Below are 19,079 nucleotides of genomic sequence, written 5' to 3' on the forward strand. Positions count from 1 at the left end.
CTCTCCGCCTTCCTCTCCGCCTCTTCGCTTCAAACACCATACCTCCTCACCATCGCATTGACATCTTGCACTTGTTTCGCGCCCTCCCTCTCCGCAAGCAATTTCTTCGTCGCCTCGAATTCCGCCATGAGTTTTGGTCGCAGGATGTTCCACGACTGCTTGGAGGCCGGCTTCGAAATGGCGATCGCGGCCTGGTACGACTTGAAATGTTGAAGAACCGACGAGTTCAAACCGGCCAGTTCCGCTTGGGCCTCGTAGAAGCTCTCGCGGTCCTTCCTGAGATCCTTGCCCACCTTCTGGTTGTTGCGCTTGTGAGACTCGTGCCAGTTTTCCACAGCCTGGAGCTTGGGCACAAGAGCGTCATTGGCAGCGCGCTTCTCCTCGAACCAGGCATCAATCGCGTCCTGTGGAGGACAAGTCTTCCCAGGCATGGGTTCGTTGGAGGAAAATCGACCACACTCCACGTCATATTCGTTGCCCACAAAAAGTGCGAGTTCTGAGCTGAAGTTGGCGTAAGCTGCTGCGGGATATGCGGTGTATTGACCACTTCTATGGAGTTGGCCCCACGAGGGCGTAGGATCGTAGCTGCCAAGCCACTGATAGTTGTCCCAGCGGTCAAACTTCATCCCTGGAAGAAACTCATCCATTCCCTGGTAGTACTGTGCAATTAAGCGGTATTGGGGCGTTTCGCTGGTTTCAAGTTCCTTGAACACCCTTCCAAGTGCTCTGGGCTAGGTGCACGTCAGCCCAATGAACTACTACCAACCTAAGTCCCAAACTCAAGGTTCTCACCGGAAGGAAAGATTTTTGGAAGCACTCGATGCACAATCGTTTCTGAAACGCCCAGTACGTCTTTCTGGTTTTTTTGGACTCACAGCCACGCGTCTGGCAGCCCGTGCTGGTAAGAAGATCTGCATATTGGGGTTCCGAGAGGCCTGAAGGTGGGTCAGGCATATCAGGACCGAAGTGATTGACACGAGCTCTCTTCCAGATAAGGCTGTCGTCACTGAGCACGGATCTGAATGTTGAAGAAATTGTGCGAGCTTTTAAAAGGAAATCAGGTGGACAGAACAAGAGAATGTTCTCCCAGACGTCGATGTTGACCCTGGCCTTGACAGGATGGTTCTTTTGAAATCTCGTTGGGCCTTTAGGTATCTTTGGTGCGCGTGACTTTCTACCTTTGGGACGTCCTCCCTTATTACGAGCTGGCTCGACTGAAGAGATTTGAGACGAGCTTGCAGGCGTGGTATCGTCTCTCAAACCGGAATCTGGAGCTAAGGGAGCGATCTGATCTGAGCTCACAGCTGCAGCATCATCTCCCATATCACGATCCGAGCCTACTGAAGCAATCTGGTCCGAGATCGCAGGTGTGCTACTGCATCGCAGGTTGGGATCTACTGAAGAGCAATATGGGCTTCTGTATATTGCAATGATCGCCGACAACGAGGTGGAAGCTTCGTCGCTGAGAGGCAGACACACTTCCTTGGGGTTGCCGCCGGTGGCAAATGACGCTTCAGCGTTTGTGCTTTGAATTGGTGGGTGATGAGAGGTCTCATACACAGAACCTGGACGCCCTCTGCTGATTGGGCCTTGAGCTGGTGTATAATGAACACAGGCTTCGCCAGAGATAGGACGCGCTTGAGCGCCTGTATTGGAAGGTGCCGAGTGATGGGAGAAGTCGCGGGGCTTCTGTTCGGGCACACGATGTACGTCCAGTCTTGAGCTTTTGGCAGTCAAGTTCTCAGCTGATGAATTAGCGAAAGGATGTACGTCAGGCTCTGGTGGTCGACAAGCATAGGGACGAACGTTCAAGCTCTCGTTAGCAAAGTACCTGTGAACGTCAAAGTCGGGAGACATCAACAATGTGTCTGATATTCTGCTCTGATCTAATGATTGGCAATCAAATCCGTAGGCTTTGCACCATCTCCCAAGCATTCTTCGGAAGAGAAGGGTTTCAGCACGAGCGCGATCTACGCTTGAGATCCTTTTGGGAACTCGGGCTGGAGGTAAGCTAGCATAAGAGAGCTTCTGTTTCTTGGTGGCGGGCCCAAGGTCTGTGGTATCGTGAGCTGGAGCTGGAGCTGGAGCTGGAGCTGAAGGCAGAGAGCCGTGATCGAGCTCCAGGTTTTGGATAGTCAGGCCATGGTTTGCCATATCATGATCTTGAGCTGGAGAGACAGGGCAGTGGTCTGACTTCCGTTTCTCGGTCCAGGGCCCAGAATTTGTCATTTCATGGGGTTGAGCTTGAGCTAGGAGCCGAGAAGCTTCAACGAGCTTCGGTCTCTCGTTAGTAGGCCTATTTTGCGTCGTGGCATGGGCTTGAGGTTGAGCTGGAGCTGGAGGCACGAAGCCGTGAAGGAACTTCTGTTTCTTGGTAGAAGGCTCCATGACTGAACCATGAGCAGCCTTGCGTTTAGATGCGTTTCTTGATTCTTGCCGTGCGACATACTCTCGAACGGTTTCAGGCGTACTATTCTGAAACCACATGATGGGCGTGGTCAAGCTAAGTAGAAGATGCGTGGAAATCGTAAGCAACGAGGTAGAGGTCTTCGACGGATGGCAGAGGTCAGAGGAAGTTTGCTGTACGGCCACAAGGGAATGTATAGTTAAGGAGAGTCGGTGCTGTCTTTTTTGTGGTCACTGACCGAAGTTGATGGAAGGACTCAGAAGAAACATGTTAGTGTCTACATGGAAGTGAAGTGGACGGATTGATTATCCGGAAAGTGTTGTACGGACGTAGCACTAGCTTCGGAGATTAACCTTAAGATTAGTGGCGGGAGTAGACTCTTGGCATTAATGGTTGCGGTCTGCAATACTCGTGCTGTCCAGGAGTGAGTTACCTCGCTTAATAGCGCCGGGAGAGTTAACCAATCAAACTACTCAGTTCTCCGCGAAAATCGTAGTCTGATTGGTCAACTCTCCCGGCGCTATTAAGCGAGGTAACTCACTCCTGACAGCACGAGTACCTTACGGGTGGTAGATGAAGTCTACTTTACTGATGCTGGATGCTAACAAAAGTGCGACAATAGAGCTCAAGTAATGAGCTGGTCGTATCGTGATTAATCCTCAGAATATAAGTGTGACGGTTCATTGAGAATGAGCCAATGAAAAAGGTCTATGGGTACTCTACATCCCTAGTGCCATATACTGTGTTTCAAGAACAAGAAATCCTGGCAACTATTTCTTTCGTTTTTTCCTTCGGACTTGCGCTGTAGGACCTCTCGCTGCAAAGCCCACGCACCTTTCCACTATCTCCTCTTGCTCTTGCCATCCCAGCGGCCATCTTGAGAAACCAACCAGTATCATATTGATGCATTCCATGGCAAAGTTCCTCGAAAACCTCCACTTTGCGGGCTACGATCCGCTATGATATCAAAACCGGATCGGTATAATAATATTGCTAACAAATTCAGCATGCGTCAAAGCCGCATAAGGCGCTTTTATCTGAGTCTACCCAAAGCGAGAAACATGTAACTCCCTAGTTGAACATACTCAATAACTGCACAAGCATGTGTTTTATCTGAGTAACGTACCTGAGTTGTATTTCACGACTGCGCCACTACCCGTCACTGAGAGCGATTTGGCATCTTTCCAGCCTAAGCTTTGTCAGCTGCATATCCCGAGATCATGAATCAGTCAACATACAAGGAAAAGCCTAAGTGATTCTGTCGAACCCCCCGCAGCGATTTTTGTGAGCTGGGAACTCAGCATCTCTGGCTCAATGGGATCGGAAGAAAACGCAACACACCGCTTCGATGAACATTATGTCGAATTGCAAGAACCAATTAATGAAGGAGGTTGAGCCTATACCTATACCAAAGCACCTCATTCCAAGCGGCCAATTGTCGATCCGGGCTCGGAGTTTTCTCGCATTCCTGCTATCTGGATGAACCATACAATCTCCAGGAAGATGTTCAGATTGGATTATCAGTTCCGTAAACATCCAACTACAAATATAGATGCGGTTGACCCCATCTGCGGCGGTAGTCACTACCATGGGGACTGAAGCCCTGGCGTCATCTGCTAATGGTACTTCGTAAGTATCACCGCATAGTGGGAGTAATCCAGGAAACAACGAACGTGACTCAGAGAGTTTAGTGTATCAGCCTTGTAGAAGCGTTGAAAATCAAACATCCACATTCCCATACCTAAGTTAAAGATCACCGGCATCAACTCATTGTACTCCTCTGAGATTGTCTGTATTAGTGATTCACCGGCACAATAAACGATCTAAGTAATCAACCAGAAATGGGAGTACCCTGATTTGAAAGTAAGAGTCGCAGAGGTGCATCTTCTCAAATTGATGGGGCGGATACCAAATCGCCGGCTTCATCCTCGTCGTTATCGACCTGTCTATCAAAGTTCGCGATGCCTGGAAGGTTCTCCGACCCCTCTCCCGCGAACACGTCTTGGACCCAGAGTATTTTAGAAATATACCGTTTCGTAGCTCTGATACTTCTACTTGCCTTCGATCGCATCAATATCATCTCTACAGCAACCAATTCCTCTCTTGTGGTTAACAGATAGGAACAATCTTTAAAGCTTGGACTTGACTCGCTGCAGGCTGGGGCTCATCATTGCCAGTGCCCCTATAACTTTAATCACTGGCTCCAATGGCGAGGTCAACAGCTTCTCAATAAACTCACAACTCATCAAGAATGCGCCAGCAGCCCATTTCGCAAGTCCGCCAGCGACATGTTAGACCGGGCTCGGGAAAATGAACCCTATTAATTGCCAGGTGCTTGCCCTCACCGAGAACACCCTGACGAGTTTTTCCAGTAACCAGGCTTTACAAGCCACCTTGGTCATTTCCCCCCTTTCCGCTTAGGCGATCTGGCTGTCTTTAAATCAGCCCTTCGTTTGTCGCACGAGAAATCTGTTCAGAGCAATGTTACACTGGCCAACTGGTTCGATCATCGGAGTCACCTCCTGCTGCTTACCAGTACCCACGTACCCGCGGCCTGTCACATCACTATACCTGATTCCGGAACCTCACCCTGGGACTGTTCTGCTCGCTGCCCGTGGTTGGAATTCATCCTACGCAGAGTAATGTTCCTAACCTTATTTTCGTCCTGTTTGACTCTTGACGGGGTCTGTACCTCATCGCAACTGGGCGAGGCCAGCTTAATAACGGGGCTTCTTACCAAGGGCGCGGGCCTCGAGTGTCCGAGACGAATGCCACGAGCTCATCGTCGTTCTGATTTGTGGGCATGGTCACTGTCCTTGTTGAGAGCTCGACCTATGCTCGGTATATGGATCAGTACCTGATGCCATGTCTTTTGGGAATATGACTCGCTTTCTGTTGGCGAACCTCGGCTCCGGTGTCGGTTTTGGGTGTCTGCGCGACCTCCGACAACTTCTCCCGGGAACCTCACTGGACCTCGACTACCTTGTCGGGCCATACTGACTCGTGCTTGACCGGGCGTTTTCTGACGGGGCCTCCCTCGTTGTGCCTTTGTTGTGCTCCTAAGGGCCTCCCCACCTCCCCGGCTCAACGTTGGTTCACGTGTCGATCTCTGAATCGAGGGGTGTTGACCGCGACGAGGGTTTCGCTGCTCTATCTTCGACGTAGGTTCTGTCCGCTCCTCCTGTTGATGACCAGCGTCGCTTCGCTGGATCCTTTTGTGAGTGTGCCGGGCAACCGCTGGCGCTTCTGGGTCTTCTTGTAATTAACCCCGACTCTTTTGCGGCTCCTGCGGGCGCTTCCGACTTGTGAACTGTCGGTAGACTATAAACCCCAACGTTGCGTTTCTAAACGTGTTGGTGACTTTTCTAATATGGGGCTCCGTTGTTCCTGTGTTTGTTCCGTATCCTTTCCGCTTTTTTAATATATATATTATTTTTTATGATATGAAAGATATGCTCTGCTTGTCCAGCCAAAGGGCAGAAGCCGGTCGACAGCCCGAGATTCCTCGCTGTCACGGTCTCGTATCCACCCTTTTCATGCTTACCAACCCATCACAGATTCCGGTCTCTATTCTTGTCCGGCTCCGATGATTCCACTTGGTGCCAATTCCTCGAATAAATAATATGTTGACGGTATTCTGATGCTTTGGAGGACTACTGTTAATCTGATGTTAGGGAATAAGTCCTTCCTTGTATACAGATATGTATTAGGGAACGTCAGGAGTGAGTGCATGCGTGCGTGCGAAAAGGGGGTGAATTGAGGGCCTGCATAAAAAAGACTTTCGGGGGTCCAAGTGCCCGAGGATCAGTGCTGACTGACCGCCATTCAAGAGTAAGCGAATCGGCTGTTGAACGGCTCCATCCGATTGGCCCTAGCGTGCCTAAAATCCGATTGCGGGGTAAGGTAACCAAAGACGAAACCTGCGGTTACAAAAGCTTCCGTACCTGCAAAGCTGTTCATGCGTATAGCATCGTTTTCTTATCCAATTTATCAAGGTCGTTGATCAATATAAATAGAAACAGGAGGCTTTTTGGGGGGGAAATTGCTCATAATGGGGACACACGACAGTAACGACACCCTCCCGGCGGCTGTAAACATTCCATTGACTCTTTTCAGAGACGTCCGGATCCTCCGATTCACCTGTAGACGACAAGGGACAATACGGCGGCAACTATTACGATCCCCATGTTGCCCAGCCTGGAGCGGAATATGACGATGACCTCGGCGTCCAGTGCCCTTCGCATAGTACGTATATCTCGGAGCCATTCTCCCCCCTCTGTACCAAAACCAAAGTCGCAAGACGTAGTGCGCGAGGGAGAGTTCCCCTTCTATTGCCGAGACTCGTGTCATATCAGGGTTCTTGCCTTGAAGAAGCATTGCTGAATCCGAAATGTGCGTAGCCTCCCAGCGCAGACTTGTCTCCAAGATCGATCTTCGCGTGATACCCGTCCTCAGTCTCATGTATCTGCTGGCCTTCCTCGACCGGACCAATATCGCCAACGCGTCCGTGTTCGGTCTCCAGAAGGATCTGAAATTGACCGGTACTCAATATAATACCGCCTTGACCATGTTCTTCATACCATATATCGTCTTTGAGATACCATCGAATATCATTCTGAAAAGACTCAAGCCGCACGTCTGGCTATCGGCGTGCATGTTCCTCTTCGGCCTCGTAACCATCTGCCAAGGTTTAGTGAAGAACTGGAGCGGGCTTCTTGCAACTCGCTTTTTCCTAGGTCTTGCCGAGACAGGCATGTTCCCAGGTTCTTTCTATCTTATTGGCATGTGGTATAAGCGCTCCGAGGCCCAGAAGCGTTACTCTTTCTTCTTCGGTAGTACCAGTCTAGCCGGGGCCTTCGGCGGCCTTCTTGCGTCCGCGATTGGCAAGATGGATGGGATGCGTGGCTATCTTGGCTGGAGATGGATCTTTATCCTTGGTATTCCTCTTCCGTGAGTTGCCATGCCAGAGGCATCCCACTGATTTTGGAATAGAGGGCGTGCTTTCGTGTGTCATTTCATTCGCACTCTACTTCATGATCCCAGACTTTCCGGAAGAGGCCAAATGGTAAACAATTGCTTCCCCATCCCTCCCACCGACCGGTAGATGTAAATGACCAACCCCACTATTCGCAGGCTCAGAGAAGACGAACGCGCCTACGTCAAAGCCCGGCTCGAGAAGGACCAAGGTCGCTCCGCCCGCGAGCGCCGCATCACCCCCCAAGACGTCTTCAACTGCTTCAAAGACTACAAGTTCTTCCTCGGCGGGTTCATGTATTTTGGACTCATCGTCCCCGCCTACGGCTACGCATTCTTCGCCCCCGGTATCATCAAAACATACGGTTATACTCAGATCGGCACCCAACTGCACAGCGTCCCCCCGTGGGCATGCTCTTTCGTCTTCGCGCTCATCGTTGCTTTCTTCTCGGACCAGTTCAAGCATCGCTTCTTGTTCACACTGATTCCAATCGCCATGTCCATCGCTGGTTTCGCTATCCTATTGACCGTGCACACGAGGCCGCATCTCGAATACGCAGCGCTGTTCCTCGTCACCATGGGCACTTACTCGGCCCTGCCGGTGACGGTCTGCTGGTTCAACCTCAACCTCGGTGGCCACCATCGTCGAGCGGTCGGAACGGCCTGGCAGATCGGCTTCGGCAACATTGGCGGGATCATCGCCACCTACGCTTTCCTGGCCAAAGATGCACCGCGTTACAGACAAGGCTATGGCATCTGCATCGGCTTTGCATGTCTGAGCGCAGCGGCTTGCTGTGCTTACGCCGCTAGCGTGCTGGTGCAGAACAGGAACCGGGACAAGGCGGGTACGGATCTCGGGCTGACGGAGTTTGAAAAGACGGAGAAGGGGGATATGAGTCCTGATTATCGATATCTGCTGTAAATTGAGTAGGTGTTATGCCTAATTCTGAAGGATTTGCCTCTCAATTTACGCATTTTTGTGTGAGTATTGGCCAGACCGAATCGGCGCTTCCTAACCGAAGGATATTTAGTAAAACAGTTAAACGCATTTAAAACATTTCCCCTGTAGCTTGACGAGGTTATAAGGAAAGAGCTTGGTGGACAGGGTCTACACCGCGTCTGAATTGTAGGGCTTCAACCATCAATTCCCTTGCAGGTTGACGAAGTGTCCAGAAAAATTTCGTGAACAGGGTCCCATTTTTCTGAGAACGCGCTCGAACTGTAGGACACTGTAATTTCTGCGTGGCAGGTAAAATGACGATTATCGCGGAAATCATCCATGACAACCGTCACTTTTCCCCGGCAACGCGCCTGAATTATTGTTAGACTCTCAAACACGGACGGTTTCGAGCAACGACCCGTTTTCACCCATGCGTAATAGCATATCCTCTTCGGGCTTGCATTTATCCTCCTGGTTTTGGGTCTTTGAATCACATCTGAAAGAGTTCCACAATGCTCAGGACAAAGGAAAAGGGAATGGACCATGCTGCTTAGATAGCTCGCTAGGAGGCTGAGGACGACTATCGAGACACCTCTTGGCTCCAGATATAGGAGGATCGCAACGAGATGTTTCGGCCGGGAATCCAACACGGTCTCACACGACTCACGAGACGCGAATTCACAGGCAACATTCTTCAAAAATGGAATCTCAAGATTTCAACCGCAGGAGGGCAATTCCAGAACACCTGATACACATTCCCAAATCCAACCCGGTACTTCCATAGCATTCTACAGCTATCTAGATGTCTGTCTGTATAAAAAGTCCCACCGCCGCACGGAAAGGCGGAATGACGGTGGGGTGGAGAAGACACGGCTCTGCTAAAAACCTGGTGCTATTCTCCCACCGGCTGGAATAAAAGTATGCCTCGAGACCATTGGTTGAGAGGTACAGGAGGTAGGCAAAGCCGTGGGGGTGATTGTAAACGTTCAATGCATTGATTGCATTTTGGGGGGGGGGGACGGATGTTTGAAAAGATAAATGAGATCGCTTAGAGTAGACGGTGGAGCCGGATGGTAGTAGCGCGCATGGAGGAAACCTACACCGTGATCTGGACCATCGGTGTACGCGATGAGGTTGGGAGGAGTAAGTTCTCTGTTCCTGAGCGCGCCGGGAATTCTTCCAGGCGGTGGGGGACAAGAAGTTTTAATCGCTGTCGAGAGGGTGGTGGTAGGGAGGAGAGTGTGAACAGCTATCAGACTGTCTTGATTACACACTGCTATGCTTTGAAGGCCAGTCGACCCGCCAGATTGTCCCTTTGGTTGTGTGTGGAAGGAGTGGAAATGCAGATGAAATTTTCTCGTACCAAGCTTTTTCTTTTTCGTCTTAGCGCATCATGTGACCTAGGCGTCATACACGTATTGATCAGACATTGAGTCTCGTCCTACGATTTTTGCGTGATGAGATATTATCGTTGTGGATAGTACTTCCCTCGCCGATACTGGGACACCTTCCTAGCCATAACTCGGCGAGTTCATAGTGGAGAATGCTGGGGACCCATGACGAGACTCGATGCTGTGGCGCTACCGTACGTACATGCAGCCGTTGAATATTCCATTCATCATCCCAAGCTTCCAGGAATGCATGATCCAACAAAAGATGCGGAGAGCATCACTCGCTAGAAGAAGCTCTTCCCCCTATAAATACAAACATCGTAATGCAGGCCTTGAATCCCAAGGTTGGGCCATATATCATACTTTCAAGGAGTTATCGAAACTGCTCAGACAAGGCCCAAACATGGCAAAGAAATTATCGAAACAGAATCGAACCAAGTTTCTCCACCTCACCAAGCCCGTGACAGGTCCCGCCCGCGAGACCCAAGCCTTCCTCAGGAGCATGATCATGACCCTAGAAATCTTAGCCCATAAGCAAAAGTAAAACATAATCGTTCCTAGTCTCCACACTCCACGGACTCCCGCAACCCAGTTCCCTCTCCTTCTTCATCAACGCCGCCCTCAGTGCCAACTCTGCCTCCCACAATCTCCCCATATCTCTCAACAACGCCCCGTATTGCCCCGCCGTCTCCAGCGTGCCCTTGTCATTCTTACCCCTGCGCTCGACGTCCGAATAGAAAGCTGAGCGCATCAGTACTAGTGCTTCGTCTTTTCTCTCGGTGCACGCCATCAGTCGTGCAATCCGCCGCCTGCTACCGAGAAGGGCCGTGTGGCTTGCTCTTAGGACTTTCTCGCCCTCTGTGACCACGCCGAGGGCCACTGCTTCGGACTCTGGGTATTTTCCTATCTTGTATGAGAGGCGTGAGATTCGTGCTTTGCTGTGGAAAGAGACGGGCGGGCGTAGGGTGGATGAAGACGAGAGTGATTGATCGAGTTCGATGGCCTGGTCGCAGAGGAGTTGAGCCTCTTTCTGTGCTTGACCAGACGTTGTTTCCTTGAGGAGCGTTTCTGATAGACGGGTGAGCATGTTGAGGTACTCTTCATCCTTGATCTTTGAGTGCGATTCATAGATGTTCAAGGCCTTGCGGAGGTTCTGTGCAAATTCATAGAAGAAGCCCTGGTTGTACGAGAGCACTGCGAGTTAAAATAACACGTTCGCTACTTCCAGACTGTCTTTGCCGCGAGTCTGTTGTTGCAAATGCAGGTACTGGTATCCGTATGACTGCACTTTGACGTAGTGTTTAGAACTGTTGGTCGCATTCATTAAGTCTTGTAGGATCACGCCATGGAGCTGAGTCTCTTGGCCGTTCTCTTCGAGCCTTGCCTCTAGGTCTTGCAACTGTGTGGTATTCTCTGCCGTTGCGGCTTTCAAATTGAGGGCGAATGCCAGTAGCTGCAACATAAGCAGCGTCTGTTTATGTGTTTTACCGACTGTTGATTCTCGAAGGACGATCATTGTGCGACATAGGGTTTCTGCCTCTGGAAGTTTACGTTTCGTTCTAAGGAGGCAGACGGCAAGACTCCAGGCACTGAAAAGAGTGTCTGCATGATCGATGCCAAGGATGGGTTGTATTCCTTTGTGGGCTCGAAGGCACCATGATTCTGCCTCAGAATATTTCCCTAGCCTTTGTAGGACTGCAGCAAAATCCTGGAAGGTTGCGAGTTTTATGCTTAATCCCTTCTCCGGTGTTTGTTCCTCAATTCGAAATACTGTTTGTAGGCAGACTCTGCTCTCGAACATTGGTCGCACAGATACAGTGTTGTTGCCAGGGATTCCAGAGCAAATAGCGTCTTTGTGTGAGCGGGACCGAGCTCTGTTTCATGATGTTGAAGCGCTTCCGCGGCCAATGTGATTGCGTCCTCGTTCTTATCCTGTCTGCGCAGACAAATCGAGAGCTGAAAAATGGTCTCGCTGATGAGATGATGTGTGTGGCCCAGCATCGAGATTCGGATGGCTAAAATTTCGCGAAACACAGTCTCAGCCTCATGCCATCTCTCCTGCTTTTGAAGATTTAGACCAAGATTGTGGGTACTGAGCAGTGTTAAATCATGCTTGGGTCCAAGTCTTTGCTTCCTGCCTGTAACCACTTCTTCTAGTCATGTCACTGCGTGTTGAAGTCCCGCAGATCATAATAATCCATGGCAAGATTGTTCATGGTGTGCAGGACTTGTAATGAACCTGTTCCAAAGACGATTTTCTTGTGGTCTAACAACTCTTGGTCCAATTGGAAGGCTCTTTTGATGTCCTCATGATATCGCAGAGATAGTGCAAGAGCATTCTTCGAAGCCAAGGTGTTTCCATTGTCATGACCAAGCACATGCTCCGAAGGTTCCATATTTGACGAGACAGCGTCTCTGCTTCAGAGTATCGTGACATCTTTCGAAGAACGCACGTAATTCTATGGGATCTGTCGAGCGTCTCTGGATCGTTCAAGCCTAAGCATTGCTGGCGTTTGATCATGACACCTTGATAGATTATGAGGGTCTCATCATTGTCGCCCTCGTCTTAAAGGAATGAGGCAAATTTTTCTCTTACCCGAATAGTTGGCTCCTCATCGTGTCCCAACAAAGTCGTGTTAATCTCGATCACTTGCTGTCGAAGTTTGAGACTTTCTTGCCGCCGGCGTTCGCGCTCCGCAGACGCGTTCATTGCCGCTGGAATCACGGACTGTTCACACTGGCTACTTAAATAGGCTGAATCAGGGTGGTCCGGCGCGAGGACGAAGGCAAGGCCTTGAAAAGCATTATATGTCAGTCGATGGACCTGACCAAGGTTGTTTTGACATATTGTGACATTCTCGCGATTTAGCTCCTCTGCCTCCTCAAGTTTGTCAAGCTTGCACAATAGGGATGCGTATTGACTTCGTGCCGAAACGATGTCGGAAGAGGCGCAGCCATAATAACTCGAATAGTCTACAAGCAACTCCTGATATGCATGTGCGGCTTGGTGGTAGGTCTCCACACTCTCATCTAAGATCGAAGCACACTTGTGCTTTATGGCAAGGGTCTGTGGATCATTCCCCCCGTAAAGTCGAGTCGAGGTCGTCAAGGCATCGCTGATACAGTCACTGGCAAGTTTGTACTGCTCCTTGCTAGACAAGACCTGTGCAAGATTACCCTGCCTTCCAAGGGCCTGCCGATGGTGTAGACCTAAGACTCGTTGACTGCTAGCGAGATTCGTCCTAGCCAAAGCCTCAGACTCGTCCAATCTACCTTGCTTTCTTCGCAAAGTCGTCATAGTCCCGGCAGCTAATATGGTGAAAAAGTGGTCCTCTCCAAGCTGCTCCTCGCACTGCTTCCAGCTGTGTTCGAGATGTACTTCTGCAGCTTTATGATTCCCAAGCGCGAGCTCGCAACGACCAAGTTCCTGAATACTCAGAAGAGTGTCTGGATGGAGATCACCGAGGTGTTCTCCTCTCAATCGCACTACTTCTTGAAGGCATTCCTTTGCTTCTACTAATCTATCCAACATCGAGTTAATGACACCTTTATTGTGAAGTAGCAGAAGTGAGTTTTTCCCTTCCGACTGATTCTTTCTCGTCAGGTACAACGCGTGATCATTCAACTTCTGAGCTTCTGTGAGTTTGGATTGGAACGTCAGTGCCAGTACGTAATTCGCGAGGTTCAGGATGGTGTCAGGATGGTCTTCAGTAAGCAATTCGACCCGCTTGAAGTACATATCTCGGAGTAGCTTTTCAGCCTCTTGGAGAAATCCAATTGTGATCAGAGTGGAGCTATAATTATTGATAAACAGTAGTGTGTCACTGTGCATCGGTCCTTTGGCATTGGTGCTCCTTGCAACCAACGCTTCTTGCAATTAACAAGCCATTGTGAAGTCTGATCGCTTCGCTAGAACGCTGGCCAAATTGGACAGGCTAGCCAAGGTCTGCGAGTCATCTTCTCCAAGGTAGGTTTCTCGCAGCCTCAGAGCCTCCCTTGTCGCAGCTTCAGCTTCCTTGTACTTTCCACAAGAGGCCAAAACTCGCCCTAGTAGGTCTATCGCTCCCATTGTCTTCCGATCATCATCCGAGTATGACTGTCTAGCGCTAGTCGCAAGAGAGCGTGCAAGGGTCTCTGCCTGCTTATTGTTGCCCAGGCTCTCATGCGCTAGAACTATGCATATCTCTGCCTTGAACCGTGTTATGTGGAAATCAACGCTAAAATGAGTAATGCTGATTCTAAGGGCCTCTAAAGCTCTCTCAAGCGACAAAGCCTAATTGCCCCTTGAGTTGAAATACCTCGCGGTGTCACTGAAGAGTAGCGATTGACGCTCAAGTGATGTAGGTGAAGAAAATTCGTATGCCAGGACAACGTCGACATGCGGCATTAAGAGCTCACAGGTCCTCCAGCTGTCTTGCCGTGCGTAAGGAAACCGAATACTCAGTGCTGAAACGGCAATCTCTACGTTTCGAGCGAAGTCGTTACTGGTGTGAAGCCAATGCTGGACGGAAAGCTGTACTAGTCGATGGATGCTGAAGAACCTACCCGTGTCCTCAGTGATTTAGAGAGAACTCAATCAGCGGTCCAATGCTCTCCTCAACTTCGTGAGAATTGACCTCGGAGAAACAAAGAAGACTTTCCATTGGGTTTCTTGTCCAAATACAAGGCTCATGAAGCAAATATTCTCGGCAGCATCTGGGTTGTTTTTTCCTTGCTGTGCTTGAACGTAATGAATCATGTTTTCAGGACGGAATTTGAGAAGTCCTGATCTAGCTCATCTGAGTCCCGTCGGATATCATTGGCAGCCATCTCAAGATAGCCAACCTGATCAGATCGGAAGAGATTCAGATAAAGAGAGATGGTCCTCCGACCAGAACCATTACTGATATATGCCGCGGCCTGAGTTATGGCGAGAGGGAAGTACTCGAGGAGACTGACCAGTTCCTTTGCATCTTCCATAAACGAATTGTCTTTAGGGAGCTTTTTGTGCAGCAGAGACAACGCGTCTGGCTCTGGTAGGCGGTCCACGGAGATAATGCAATCGTCTCCATTGGTGATATCCCTTGCTGCGACTCGATTCCTTGAGGTAATAAGTATTGAACCGTGCGATACTTGTGGGAGATGCCTATGAAGTTGGTGCACCTCGAGGCTCGCATTCGAGTTCGGAGTATGTTCCCTTCGACTCGAGCTGGAAAACAACGTCTCGTCGTCAACGTTATCGACCACCATTAACCAGGGCCTGTTTATTGGATCACGGAGCCAGTCGCCGAAAAGTTTCCCAACGTTAACTTCTGGATCATCCTATCCCGATAATTTCAGTTGGCGAGCTAGGTCTCTATAGCTTTTCAGGAAAGCGTCCTTTCGAGCGCCTCGGACCCAAAATATACGGGTGGGTGGCGAGCGCTTGTGGACACGATGTGCATACTCTATAGTTATCTGAGATTTGCCAATCCCGGCCCAACCAACGAGAGCCATTCGTCGATACTTGCTGAAGCCAGCATCCAGCCCCTCAACTACATCTATCCGGCCCGTGAACTTGGGATCTGGGTCGAATGCAAATGGAATGTATGGAGGTACTTCTGGGGTCATGGGCTTGCCTCCGGTCATTTGACGAACGTCTTGAGATACGATAGCCAGATCCTCCTTGAGGCTCTTTAGGAAGAGCAAGACCTCTGAATGCAGGAACAGTTCGTCCTTGGTAAACAAAATCCGTAAAAGTTCTATGCACTCCGAGTTACTTCGCCGTATGTGAGCTAGTACGTCGGACATATCATCCAGATTCGGAATGAATCGTAGAAACCTGACGACTGTGTTCCTCTGATAGAAACAGGCTGCGGAAACCTGGTACCTGAGAATTTGCCCATACAAATTGAGCAATCGCTCTTCGAACTAATTATCGAGAGTGACCTCCTGCCGTTTTTGACATATGAACTCGACGTGCGTATAGCGGGAAATGAGCTTGGCGACTTCTTCTACACCAGCGACCATAGCGGCGTATTGATCAGATTCGCTTAACGCAGTTTGCATCAACAGGCAAAATCCAGCCCATGGCAAACCAGCATGGAGAGGGTCTAAACCTGCTATTTGGCTGCCCATGTCTTTGAGCGCTTGGATAGACTTGCAGATCATGTTTAGCTTGTCGTGAAGAATGATTTCTTTTCCGGCAAGTTGATCTTCCATCTCTTCTCAAGAAGTTGGTCTTTTCTTCTCTCCGTCTCCACTAGTAGTACCTCGGCGAGGTTCTGGCCTTCTAGTAGTGCGGCACTCTGGATTTTCAGCAGAGCTTCAGCCAATGCAGGCTGCGCTCGTTGCAGTTGCTGGGCTGCTATGGCCCAGTAACTTTTCTTACTATACGATCACATTAGCGATCGTGCTTAGGAGAGCGTTGAATAGGCAAATTGCTTCGGATGAGGCGGCTGATATATGCTTCACATTATGAACCCACCAATGTCAGGCTCCGAGAGGAACTCATCCCTCCGCACCCTCGATAGAAGTATCAGAACTGTCTGATTGTCTCAAGGAAGAGAGGCGCAAGTCTGAAGGAAAGGGCTAGTACCAAAATTTTGAAGCTTTAGCAGGCGTTTCATGCTGAGAGACTCTTTCGACATCAGATAGTCCGACGTCAGGACCATCGAGGTTTAGAGACCCCATCCCACCCGCCAGTGATGCTGCTGAGCCATCCTGAGGGTTCTTGTTCCTAGTTGAGTCGGCTTCGCGCCAGCTTGATGCTTTCACGATATTTCCATGTTTCCTAGAGAAAACATCTTTGAGGCGCATGGTATTCGCAGAGCGGCAACAGTAGAGAAGGCAAGTCTGAAAAGTCAGAGTACCATGACCGCCTCTTAAGTTGAAGGAACTACAAGCTAAATTTCCATAGGGGCGTTATTAGTTCATACTGAGTTACCAGAATCACTAGACCGCTCTGCGGCGATGGAAGCAGGATCGCGCAGCACCACTGTCAACGATTATAGATACATCAGCAGCAGAAGGAAGGACCTATTCCATTTGACATCTAGATGAATTGAGGCGCTGGGAAGGCTGAATTGTAGCCTGCAAAGCCACCACAATGGTTCATCGGCATCTTGATAGACACCTGGCCGCTGAGTACGAAAAAGCCGCAGCTGAAGTCACTTGGCTTGCCGTCTTCAGTCACCAATCTATCAGCGTTATAGAAGGCTTCCCGCTCCCTCTCGTTAAGTGCGTCATTCGATTCCCGTAGATAGCTCTATAGACAGATATGTCTTCTCTCCCTCGGATTGGAGGGCAGATGGAGTTACAGCTCAGTGACCAATTTCGGTGTCCTCAAATGGGCAATTTGGTGGGCGAATGAGTCATCTAAAGGTAGTTGAAGGACAGGATGGAAGGATTTCTGGGGATAGAGACGGCTGTAGATGTCGGGACAAGTGCTGAGGTCAATGACGTATTACGAGCGCATACTCTTCTCGTTATGGGTGTTCAATTGCAGATGTTTTCAAATTCGGAACTTTGCAAAGTTCTATGGTGTGGGTGTAAAAGGACCTCTTCACGGCTGTTATCGGTATTTTTGACGTTTACATGCGTACTAGAACACAAGGATCCTGTGTGCAGTGGTCGCAGGGAAACACACAAGCACCGGGAAGAGGACAACATGCTGGTCTCAGTTGCACGGGGGAGAAGCATTCAAGGATATGGTTTGCTGTGATTTGTTGGTGCGAAGAAACGGTGGAAGGAAAACCATCACTACTTCAACTCCTAGCCTGGCAAGACGAGTATTTCCTTCTCAAAGTAGGGAACTTTCCAGGCAGTGTAGGTCGAGTTGTATATTCCTTAGCCTGCTAGCGTTGATTCACAAGGGTCGTTTCGTTGGCTGGCTAGCCCATCTTTGTTCTTTCCAGAGTACGTGAAAGCAGCCAACTGGCGCCGGCGAAATGCAGACATCAACAAAGTCCATCTCAGAGAGAAGAGAGTAGCCATTGCACGATTGTTGAGTCCTGGGTTTTTGAATATTGGAGAAGGGCTAGGGTTTCTTAGCCGCTAGCGCCCGAGACCGAGGGACCCACTGGATCTGGATCTTCACGCCCTTCTCTTCACACTTTAACGCACGCATAATCAACCGCCAAACCTGCCAGCGTATCTCACGCTCGGCTTATAGGCTGGTCGGTCATATTGGCGGTCCAGATCGACGGAAAGATGGCAACCATTGACAATTGCTGCTTCGCAAAGCACTCAGCTGCGAAAGGAGTACTGGAATGCCCGACATCCCATAACCACGGTACCTAGCCTATCATCACGACACCCAAATGTATCCAACCATCCAAGTATGCTGCGATCCTCATCAATTCCTCCACCGACGCCCCCATGGGCACCACTGCTCCGTGAAGCACAGCTTCGGCAAGGATCGGCGTCCTTCGGCTAGGAAATAACGTTGGCAACAACGCATGCAGAGCTGTGCCTAGGGTCTGTTTTTCTCGTGAGTTGGATAAGCTAGGCGTGACGAGCGACTGTACGACGCGCAGATGGCCAGATGCCGGCTCAGCGGCCGTAGGCGAGGAAGGTAGATAGATTTTCAGAGGTATATGGCGAAGTGGAGCGCCCTGAGCATAAAGGAGTCGTTTGGAGATTGTGTTGTACCCGTCAAAGTCATCTATCCGTTCTCTCTGTCAGTCTCGGTCCACATCTTGTACGGAATACTGCTCGAGCCATACGTTCTTGGACAGCGTTCCACAGCTTTGTCGAATCGTCTTTTGACAATGACATGATTCCCTTGGCCGTGCCATTCCTGAGAAAGTCCGCCTCTTTCACACTGTTGATAAACGCATCGTGCAGCATCTTCCCTTCAGCATCAGGACGTACCAACGACTGCTCCGGCCAATCTGTGAAGTGTAGCGTCAGCCGCCAAGGCAACTGTTCATCTGTACTATCCGAGGGCGAACGGTGAGCAATATCCAGACCAGATGCTTGTGACGGAGAAGCCCCGGAGAATAAATCGTAGAGCAGCCCAAGCGGATACTGCCATTTCAGAGGGACTTCTTCAAAAGAGAACCAACCATCGTAGGATATCACATCAGTGTTTATAAGTGACGGGATGAAGAAAGCGTGGAGACGGTGGAGAAGGAAAGGTAGGTAAGAGAGCCGGGGGTATTGGACGAGATAAGGATCGGCTTGATCGTAGACTCGACATTCCGAAGGTGATAGACGGATCTCTATAGGTAATGATCCATCCCATACCGAGCTCTGTAGATTCTGAGCTTCTCTCGTAGTGGCCATGATGGCGAACCTGACTTCCAGGGGTGCTGGAGCTTCAGAAGCCCCAGGTGTCTTTGAGCCATTGTGCTTGCCGACACATTTTCGTCTGACAAAAACACTTGCCGGAGTCACTCAATCCCGT

The 19,079-nt window shown here is 49.9% G+C and overlaps 7 protein-coding genes across 7 annotated transcripts; 1 reads left to right on the top strand and 6 right to left on the bottom strand.

Moving 5' to 3' along the window:
- Positions 1-29: 29 nt before the first annotated feature.
- On the bottom strand, positions 30-2,487 carry HO133_008615 (uncharacterized protein; the record flags this gene model as incomplete). The annotated part of the gene is made up of 2 exons (XM_037299480.1): positions 30-731; positions 793-2,487. 2 exons carry the CDS (start codon positions 2,485-2,487, stop codon positions 30-32), a joined length of 2,397 nt encoding a protein of 798 aa, XP_037155481.1.
- Positions 2,488-6,458: 3,971 nt separating this feature from the next.
- On the top strand, positions 6,459-8,303 carry HO133_008616 (uncharacterized protein; the record flags this gene model as incomplete). Its single annotated transcript, XM_037299481.1, has 5 exons — positions 6,459-6,474; positions 6,524-6,652; positions 6,808-7,344; positions 7,400-7,472; positions 7,541-8,303. 5 exons carry the CDS (start codon positions 6,459-6,461, stop codon positions 8,301-8,303), a joined length of 1,518 nt encoding a protein of 505 aa, XP_037155482.1.
- Positions 8,304-10,235: 1,932 nt separating this feature from the next.
- Positions 10,236-11,228, bottom strand: HO133_008617 (uncharacterized protein; the record flags this gene model as incomplete). Its single annotated transcript, XM_037299482.1, has 2 exons — positions 10,236-10,889; positions 10,935-11,228. 2 exons carry the CDS (start codon positions 11,226-11,228, stop codon positions 10,236-10,238), a joined length of 948 nt encoding a protein of 315 aa, XP_037155483.1.
- Positions 11,229-11,874: 646 nt separating this feature from the next.
- Positions 11,875-13,544, bottom strand: HO133_008618 (uncharacterized protein; the record flags this gene model as incomplete). Its single annotated transcript, XM_037299483.1, has 2 exons — positions 11,875-12,093; positions 12,309-13,544. 2 exons carry the CDS (start codon positions 13,542-13,544, stop codon positions 11,875-11,877), a joined length of 1,455 nt encoding a protein of 484 aa, XP_037155484.1.
- A 902-nt stretch (positions 13,545-14,446) lies between these two features.
- Positions 14,447-15,481, bottom strand: HO133_008619 (uncharacterized protein; the record flags this gene model as incomplete). Its single annotated transcript, XM_037299484.1, has 2 exons — positions 14,447-15,013; positions 15,179-15,481. The coding sequence occupies 2 exons, from the start codon at positions 15,479-15,481 to the stop codon at positions 14,447-14,449; spliced, it is 870 nt and encodes a 289-aa protein (XP_037155485.1).
- A 120-nt stretch (positions 15,482-15,601) lies between these two features.
- HO133_008620 (uncharacterized protein) lies at positions 15,602-16,489 on the bottom strand (the record flags this gene model as incomplete). The annotated part of the gene is made up of 3 exons (XM_037299485.1): positions 15,602-15,829; positions 15,943-16,060; positions 16,269-16,489. The coding sequence occupies 3 exons, from the start codon at positions 16,487-16,489 to the stop codon at positions 15,602-15,604; spliced, it is 567 nt and encodes a 188-aa protein (XP_037155486.1).
- Positions 16,490-17,967: 1,478 nt separating this feature from the next.
- Positions 17,968-18,958, bottom strand: HO133_008621 (uncharacterized protein; the record flags this gene model as incomplete). The annotated part of the gene is made up of 2 exons (XM_037299486.1): positions 17,968-18,335; positions 18,397-18,958. 2 exons carry the CDS (start codon positions 18,956-18,958, stop codon positions 17,968-17,970), a joined length of 930 nt encoding a protein of 309 aa, XP_037155487.1.
- Positions 18,959-19,079: the final 121 nt, after the last annotated feature.

This window comes from Letharia lupina, assembly GCF_014066315.1.
Source record: "Letharia lupina isolate WasteWater1 chromosome Unknown contig_5, whole genome shotgun sequence".
Classification (NCBI taxonomy): domain Eukaryota; kingdom Fungi; phylum Ascomycota; class Lecanoromycetes; order Lecanorales; family Parmeliaceae; genus Letharia; species Letharia lupina.